At 32.5% G+C, this 9370-nt stretch overlaps 1 protein-coding gene across 3 annotated transcripts; it reads left to right on the top strand.

Moving 5' to 3' along the window:
- The first annotated feature begins 2173 nt into the window (after window positions 1-2173).
- Window positions 2174-9040, top strand: LOC119669346 (LIM domain kinase 1-like). 3 transcript variants are annotated; one of them, XM_038079194.1, is made up of 7 exons: window positions 2174-2294; window positions 2786-3467; window positions 3962-4048; window positions 4133-5348; window positions 6443-6597; window positions 6664-8177; window positions 8242-9039. In XM_038079194.1, the coding sequence occupies exons 1-7, from the start codon at window positions 2273-2275 to the stop codon at window positions 8538-8540; spliced, it is 3975 nt and encodes a 1324-aa protein (XP_037935122.1). In that variant the 5' UTR covers window positions 2174-2272; the 3' UTR covers window positions 8541-9039. The 3 variants fall into 3 exon arrangements, with proteins under 3 accessions (XP_037935122.1, XP_037935124.1, XP_037935123.1); XM_038079195.1 differs by lacking the exon at window positions 2174-2294 and adding an exon at window positions 2611-2708; XM_038079196.1 differs by lacking the exon at window positions 3962-4048 and having other exon boundaries at window positions 8242-9040.
- Window positions 9041-9370: the final 330 nt, after the last annotated feature.

The following is a 9370-nucleotide window of genomic DNA, read 5'->3' as shown; positions in this document are numbered from 1 at the left end:
CGTGGCATTATAAAATTAGACTGAATAAATATATTAATATAAGTAGACCAAAAATCAGATTACAACATACTATGCATGAAACAAATCTTTTTATACTCGTTTTATAATAAAATGCAATAAAAATTCATCAATATTATGTATAACAGCACTTTTTTTATGTATTGGCCTTTGCCGAGAATTGCAATTATTTTATTAAAAGAAGATTAGATATAGTACAATAAGGAATAAGTAAATTATGAATCCACTGTGTTGTCTGAAAGCTGGGTATTTGCAGCCTCAGGGAAACGTTTTTGTAATTGAAGTTTTTTTTTGTAAATTATTTTAAATACATTATAAACAACATTATATGACACTATATATTGAATTATCTATAACATTAACATTATATTTCTTCAAGAAAAACCGAAGACTATAAAAGATTCCAATAAAAGTGTAGAGAGGCATTCTATTTATATGCCACCTTTGACTATGTCTATGAGATCCTGTGAACTATTAAGTACATTGGCAATTTTTAAACTATAATAATATGTTCAGACAATACTACTTAAACATTTTCAGACTTATCTCGATAAGTCTTTGTAGTTTAGCCACGATTTTAATATAGCACAATTTAAAAAATGTGCAAGAGTTCGTCACAAAATTCTACACTTCATAAGAAAATATATCGATAAAATATATCAAAATTATTTTCATTTTTGTAGTCCCCGACATTGGGCTAATACCACAGAATTAATTATGATGATCTCAATTAGCTTCTTATTTCTTTTGATCTCTTCAAAATCTTATATATATATATAATAAAAACAAAGTCTGCAGGTACTGATGGTATTTCTAACTATACCTTCCCAAAACTCTCATCTCTACTTACATCTCCATATATAGTAGTCTGTTTCAAATATCGTACTTAGCTAATTTATAGATTTATCTCAAAAAGTGTGTAATTGATCTGAAACACATACACTGACTTCAATCTAGAGATTCAACGGAAAAACATTCTTGTGTATAGATTTTATTATAATATGAGCTAAGCAGATTATTAAGATATAAAGCTAGGCCCTCTTTCGGCATATTCCATGAAAATCTGTATAAAGAGCGTAATTTAACACTTTATTTGTGTTACGCTCTCGGTTTGTACTTAACTTGTGTTTTACTTGAGTTTTACTAAGAGTAGCTCGTAGAACAGACCTATTATATATCATAGCTGTGTACGAGTTTGAGTAAATTGATTGTAAATTCAGGAATATAGTAAATTATGTTGGTAGGGCAACAAATGTTGGTATTTATTAGAATTTACCCATTGTGAAAATTTTGTAAGATGTTTAATAAATCTTAAATCTATATATGTATATAAAAATTAATGTTGTCTGTGTGTATGTCTGTACTCAATGGATTCAAAAACCATACATCCAATCACCATGAAAATTTAGGAAATTATTAGGTATAATTAGTAATATTTTGGTAAAAGTGTATTCTGTAATATAATTTCTAATATGATTTAAAACAATCTAGCTATCCTATATTGTTAGATTGTGAGAAGTCAGTGTGGTTTTTATATTCGTACTGTATGTGTTTCAGTTTAGTTTTGAGTAAATATATTAAGTGAAATAGAATAATTAATTTAATTTAATTTATTAAAATCAGAGGGAAATACATTTTATTTAACACAACAATTATGCCACCAAAGCGAAGTGCTATTTGTCGAACTACAAATCAAGCAAAAAGGAGAAGAGAAGAACGAGCTACAGAAACAAGTGAGTAGAGAAAAACTAGGCAAGAAAGAGATCGAGTTAACACTGCACTTGCTCGATCATTAGAAAGGAGTAAGTGAGACGAAGTTCGCCAGGTCAGCTAGTAAATAAATAAATTTGGAAACTTTTAACCAAAAATAATAAATAGTTGCAATAAATAAATAAATAAATATTTACATAAGTGCAGTGCAACAAATCCCTAGGAAATTTCAATTTAGGACGTGTGCGAGTTAGCCTAAGTTGCGTTCTAAATGAGGGAAATTCTAAGTTGTGTCGATAATGTAGTGATGTGTCGATACGTGCTGATAAATGGTTAAATATGTGCAGTGCAAAATATCCCAAAAAATCTCCCAAAATTTTATAATTTTCGAATAAAAAATAAATGCATGCTGGCAATGCTTTTTTTGCTTTTTGCTTTTTTTCGTGTTGACGTTTTTGTTTTGCTTCGTTTTTTTTTCTTTAGATGCAGTAAGAAAACGAAAAAGGGGCATAGAGTATACAGCAAAATAATGTAGCTTCGAAATATGGATAAAAAATTAAATTATGGTACGTTAAATAAACAAAAAACGTTTAAAATGTGAATAAAGAATGAAAATTTATGAAATTATTTAATAATTTGAGTGGAAAAGCAAAAATTTCGTGCGAAAAGTAACAAGTGTAAAATGCGTGGGTTGAGTGAGAAATGGAGTTTGGAAAATTTTTATTTTAGTAAGAAAGTGGTTTAATTGCACTTTGTGATTAAGAAATCGAAATGTTGCAATAAATTCAGTGGTTGCATTCGTTACATTCAAGTAATGACGCGGGGGTATTGCAATTCGATGACAGAATGGCTTGTTTACTGCCGCCATTAAAAATCACGTACTCGTCGTACATAATGTACGAGAAATGAATCATCCTCTAGCGCAGCGGTCTCAGGGTCACGGTTAAGCGAGTGAAATAGATTGTAAAACATCTCACACTGTAACGTTTTCGAAAATGACACAATTTTATGAGCTGAGTTTTATCGCTGAATTATTTTTAATATTTTGCAATTGCAGATTTCATGCACATTCCCACAGTATCCAAGCCGCCAACAAACGAACAGCGTACGCGACCCCAATCCGCGCACTTGCAAGGTCAGCACACGTCATGTGCGGGTTGTTTGAATGCTCTGCACTTGAGTCGCGAGGAGTTTGTTATTGCTTTGGGACAAGAGTGGCACAGCGAGTGTTTCCGTTGCTCGGTTTGTGATGTACATTTGCACAATTGGTATTTTGAGAAGGAGGGATTGCTATTTTGTCGCGAGGATTATTATCAGCGTTTCGGTGAAGCTTGTCAACAATGCAGTGCCGTGATAACAGGGCCTGTTATGGTTGCTGGTGATCATAAATTTCATCCGGAATGTTTCTGTTGCAGTGCTTGCGCAACTTTTATTGGCGATGGTGAATCCTATGCTTTGGTCGAACGATCTAAATTGTATTGTGGAACGTGTTACAAAAAACAAACTAGCCCCACAAGTGAAACGGACGGCGGAGGTAATGCTAAACCTTTGCATTCGATACGTTTAGTGGAAATTCCGAAGGATGCCACACCGGGCTTAAGGCTATCCGTAGATAATGTTAGCGTACAGCGTCATTTCATAGATGGTAGCTCTCCAGTACATGGTTTCATTGCGCCTACCGTGCGTTTAGATGGTAGCGGTGGGGCAGGCGATATTTGTCCAGCTGTGAGAATTTCAGAGTAAGATTTCCATAAACACAAAAATAATTTCTAAAATATGCGCTTTAGTTTAACAATTGTGCAAATATATTTGTACACTGGACATAGCCGTTTAAACTTTAACTACATTTAATTTTAATAATTAGTTCATTTGTAAGAATACAAATAAAGTGTAGCACTTGCATTTTTATTTCTTATCAACTTTTATTATCTTATTAAATTTTATCGTTCAGCTGTCAAGAAAGCAAGACAAGGCATCTTATCAACTTATCAATGTATTTAAGCTCACCATAATGACACAATCTTTATTTTAAAAACAATTGTTTAAAGAATTTATTGTGGAATTTAATTTAGTCATCAATTAATAATACTAATTTCGAAGTTATTTATTGAACCTATGTCCAGAATAAATATTTTCGCAACTAACACAAATCGCAATTAATTTAGCACATTAAACAGCACACGTAGTTACCGCTGCATTACTAATTTCATTTAACTTTTCCACTTCCTTGAAGATTCATTTGTAGAATATATGGCAGAGTGGGAAAATACGTATTCTCCTTTATAACATCAGTGATCGATCAATGTTGTGGTGCATATAGGTAATGCTTTCTAAACATAATCACATTAACTCATTCATATCTGCAAACACGAAAGATATAAATAATAATGAAAATTATTTTTAGAATCGATGTAAATTTAGCAAACTTGCACATTGGCGATCGTATTTTAGAAGTGAATGGCACACCAGTCAGTGACACGTCGATCGAACATATTGATAAACTGATACGCAGTACAGAGAAAATACTACAACTAACCGTTGAGCACGATCCAGTACAAGTTTGTCGTAGCTGCAGCCAGGCCGATATACAGAAAGCCACGATTGAAGCACCGCCATTGGCAACATCAGCGTCAAGTATAGAAGTGTATGGCCGTAACGAAAACAATCTAAACACAAAAAACGATAAGGAACGACTTTTCAAACGTAAAGATGAAGGTTATATCAGTGGCACAAAGACACGACAATTGCGCAAAAATAAAAATTTAAATATGATAACACATGATGTGAATCAAATGCCGCACACCACAAATACAACAACAACAAATCTACCATTTAAAGAAAAAGAACGCTGTTCCAGTATGTCAAAATTGTTGGATGAGCAACATGCTCAACCGCAGGATATGTATGATTTATCGCGCACCAAGTCATTCCGTGTTGAACCTAAGCCACAGCGCATATTTCGTGCGTCTGACTTAGTACTAGGTGAACTACTTGGAAAAGGATTTTTTGGACAAGTCTATAAAGTAACACATCGCCTTACGAAGGAAGTCATGGTACTTAAGGAACTATATCGCGTCGATGAAGAAGCGCAGCGTAATTTTTTAAAAGAAGTCGCAGTTTTGCGTTCACTGCATCATAAGAATGTGCTTCGTTTTATTGGCGTTTTGTACAAAGACAAAAAGTTACATTTAGTTACGGAATATATACCAGGTGGTTCTTTGAAGGAGTTAATACACGATTCGGGCCTGCCATTAACATGGCCACAACGTGTTTCATTTGCAAAAGACATTGCTTGTGGCATGAGTTATTTACATTCCATGAATATAATACATCGGGATTTGAATTCGTTAAATTGTTTAGTGCGTGATGATAAAAGCGTGATTGTAGCAGACTTCGGTTTGGCAAGAATTATAACGTCACCTCTATATAGTAGTTCTACAACAAGCGGTGGTAATGGAACAAATTCGAATACTGGCACTTTTGGTCGAAGTAAAAGTCGACAAAGACGTCAACGTTACACAGTCGTGGGTAATCCATATTGGATGGCACCTGAAATGATGAAAGGCTTAAAATACGATGAAAAAGTTGATGTTTTCTCGTTTGGAATTGTGCTTTGTGAGGTACGTATTAAGGAATGAATTTACAAAGACTAATGAAATCTTTTAAATATAAGTTGTTGTTGTAACCCGTGAGTATCTATGCGATAGATAATATGAAAAGAACTACGTTTACATGGCTTAGGTTAGGTTTAGGTAAATGAAGTGTGAAAAGGGGAGAGCATTGTTTGGAATTATGTATAATATATTACTGACTATAATTACATTTGTAAAAAAATGAGTTCAATGAGTTGTAAGGTACTGATTTATATAGCCTATTTCTTTGGTTTATACAGATTTCGTCATGGTACTTTATTGTGACGTATGAAATTATTATCAAAATGAGACATTTATTGCGGTTTATGTGTATAAATAGGCACTAATAGTAATGAGTATGTACTTATTTTATTATGTCAAATTCTAATAGTACATTCTGTAATTTTATTTGCTTAATTACAAAAATAGAGCGGGTCCACTAACTAACTCCACACAACTATCATTAAACCGAATAAGGCCTAGGATATTAAACTAAAATATATTGTTTGGTTAATCAATAACTATAATTTATTAAGGTTAGTTTAACAGAATCTCTTCTAATCCTAAGAGAATGGTTAGCATAATTAATCTTATATGGCACTGCGTATCAATGTTTTGTCTGCTGATATTACGCCCTTTAGGGAATGGTGAGCGACACTTGTATGTTGCAATTGACGAATGATTCCGCGAAGAAAACCCGCTCCGGGAACTGTTCTAGCCCCATGAAAATCATGATATAGCCACGTTATTACTATGTTAAACAGTAACTTCTCCTGCATCTATACCCAATATATGCCCTAACTGCAGTTCTACCCCTCATTGACTCTGCTTTAATTAAAAATCTGTCTTTTCCAAATCCTTTCTTGTTCTGTCGATCCAAACGATCCCTTTTTCGTTTCACACTTTCTTTACTTAACCATATTCTGAATCATGTATATGTATTTGTAATTCCTTTCCTGTTATCTACTATATACCATAGATCTCCAATTGTTATGGTAACAACAACAATGTTTTGTCTAATAATAAAAGTTAAATACAGTGTTAACAACATTAATAATTATTAATTATACTTAAATTTCTAGATAATTGGACGTGTTCAGGCTGATCCTGACTTTTTACCGCGCACGTCGGACTTTGGTTTAAATCAAAACGTTTTTCGGGATAAGTTTTGTTTTCAGTGTCCCGAGTCCTTTTATAAAATTGCATTCTTATGTTGTGATTTAAATCCAGATAAAAGGTGTGTATAACAATTTTCTTGACCACTATATGCAGTATTTTTAATAATAATAATCTCTTTTCACAGGCCGTCATTTGAAGTATTAGATATATGGTTGGAGAGTTTATTGACACATGCAACTTTAAATCAGTCTTTGCCACTCGAATTACTTTATGATATTGAGAACTTTCCAGGTATTAGTATAAGTTCTACACCAGAAGGATTTCTAACGCCAAAATCAAATCTAAGTCGAGACGATTTAGATGAACTTGGTAAAAATATACCAAAACCCCTAAACATTCCGTCCAATGAAAATGAAATCAAGATAGTTGAAACAATTAAATTAGAAGAAAAGGAAAATACTCAAAATTTGCCATTAGCTATACCTAAATCGCCACACTTAGGTAAAGATTTCTCACCCACTGGGGAACGAATACGTGATAGCATGCGTGCAAGAAGAAGACAGCGTTTAATTGAAAATCAAAAGCGTGGTTTGACACCTGAAAATAATTGTACCGAACGTGTATTAGAAGCAGTAAAACATAGCTTACAGAATGGCGTTAGTAAAAAGAACCGGCCTTATGGTGATAAGGGTTTTCTCTTAGATATTCACCGCGATGGTGATCTGAGGCTTAGTAATGTTAAAGACTTAAATAATTGTTCTGACTTCGACTCAAGTTGCGATACAAGTCTCAATTACCATGAAGTCAACGCTGTGGAGCATGTTAAACCGATAGAGCCGTTGGCAACAGTTGTTAAAACTGTATTAGAGGAAGATGATACAATTGTTGAATCTCCAGCTAATAAAAGTTTAAAGAACCGTCAGACTTTTATAAATTCCGTCGAAGAAGATGCAAAATCTATAAACGCTATGAATGAAGTACAAAAAAATATTGCGCAGAAATCATATAAAAATGCATTGGATGATATTAGAACAAAATTAAATCTATGTAAAAACAAATTCGAAACCATTGATGAAGCTAATCGTAAAAACTATACGAATTCTCAAACTTCTATGAAAACATACTTTAAGGTAAGTCCTACAGATGCTGTGTATAGAACACCACCTCAAGCTTTAAAAATGTTTCAACGCATGGAAGCAGCGGAGGTCAATGCGGGCAAAAGTTCGTCAATGCAAACGCTACGTGTTAATCAAACACCGATTTTTGGTAGAAAGCAATTTCCAAAAGCTGTGGAGCTCTATACACCACATTCAGAATCTCTAGAAAATTTAGCTGCCATGACCATTAAGTCAAATGATGAAGTTGTGAAAGAGAAAACAACTGTGAAGCGTGTTAAACAGCCAGCCGAAAGAACATTTAAAAGTTATTTGAAAGAGCTTGATGAACCTGAGATAAAGTCTACCGAAATACAAGCGAAGAAAAACAAATTAACGTATGCTAAGGATATTGCAAGTGATAGGACGCAAGATAGAAGTAAAGTTAGTAATCGCCTCTTAGGATTTAGAAAAAATGTAAAGCCCTCCTGTACTTCACCTACAAAAGATGTTGTTGATAATAAGACAAATACACGACGCACATTGAGCCCGACTAAAAGTACAGATATAAATAGATTTACAGCTAAACAGGATAACCTCACAGGTCAGTTCAATTGAAATCAAATTTTTTGTATTTCTATTTATCTTTTTTTTTTTTAAATTAATAGCACCAATATATACACGAACCACTAGTCGACAAGTTCTCGCAAATACTAGTATTGGCTCTACAACCCCTAAAGTCAACTCGAATCGCTTAACTATATTAAGTCCCGAAAAAGTTCATCGCCTAAATGCAAAAATGTCCGATCAAAAGAAAAAAATGGAATCCACTAATAAAATTGCTGACTCAAAGCCCTTTTCAATTGCACCAGTTACGAATACGTCTACAAATGCCGATCAACAAACACAGACTGAGCGACGAAAACGAGCAGCAGCCAATCGATCGCAAATCTATTCTAGGTATTGATTCAGTTTTCAAACGAAATATAAGTTCGATACGATGCGAAGCGAAGCGACAGCAGTGCTGAAACTGCTGAGAATTTAAGAAATTTCGATTTAAGTTAAAAAGTGCCTAAATTAATGCAATATTAAAAACAAAAACATTTTAGGAATTTTTAACAAACTGATTAATATTTAAATAGATACATATAAATCATGTACAGGGTAATACGGAAAGTGACGTATATATATTTCTTAAAACTACTATTGTACCTCACTTTAAACTACTTATACATTTCGACACAATAAAAAACAAAAATAATAAGCAACTAATATACATATAAATTATAAAAATATAAAACAATAATAATTATAGCAATGTAATAAAATCGTAAAGCAATTAGACTAATACATGTTATATACACACTACTTATATACACATATTTATATATACAAATATTAAAATCTTATTAAATATGTATTTTTATAACACTTTATAGTGCCATCGAATAGTTTAGCCCATGTCGATGCAAACATTGCATTATTGTAAATAGTTTTATGATATTTTATAATCTATTAAGTTTGAAAATATTGTAAAATATTGAGTAATAATTTATATATTAGTTCATTAACAGTATTTATAATTAAACTAAATACATAGATTAATTAGTTATTAATTCAGTAAGGATTGTTTTTTTAAATATTATTATGCCTTTATAAAAAAGTTATTAATACTGGTTAGTGCTTCAAAGATTTCAAGCATTATGATATTCGATAATTCAAGCATACTCGAATACGAATATTTGAATCAAAAACTCTAAATGTTCAGAAATTTTCGAAATATTTAAAAATGTAAGA

Source organism: Teleopsis dalmanni, chromosome 1 (genome assembly GCF_002237135.1).
Source record: "Teleopsis dalmanni isolate 2A chromosome 1, ASM223713v2, whole genome shotgun sequence".
In the NCBI taxonomy this organism is placed as follows: Eukaryota; Metazoa; Arthropoda; class Insecta; order Diptera; family Diopsidae; genus Teleopsis; species Teleopsis dalmanni.
This window is presented reverse-complemented; position numbering and strand designations above follow the sequence as displayed.

Coding starts and splice junctions, on each gene's coding strand:
- LOC119669346 (XM_038079194.1), top strand. CDS start 2,273: ATGGATAAAAAATTAAATTATG. Junction 2,295..2,785: donor GGATAAAAAATTAAATTATG/GTACGTTAAATA, acceptor TTGCAATTGCAG/ATTTCATGCACATTCCCACA. Junction 5,349..6,442: donor TTGGAATTGTGCTTTGTGAG/GTACGTATTAAG, acceptor TTAAATTTCTAG/ATAATTGGACGTGTTCAGGC.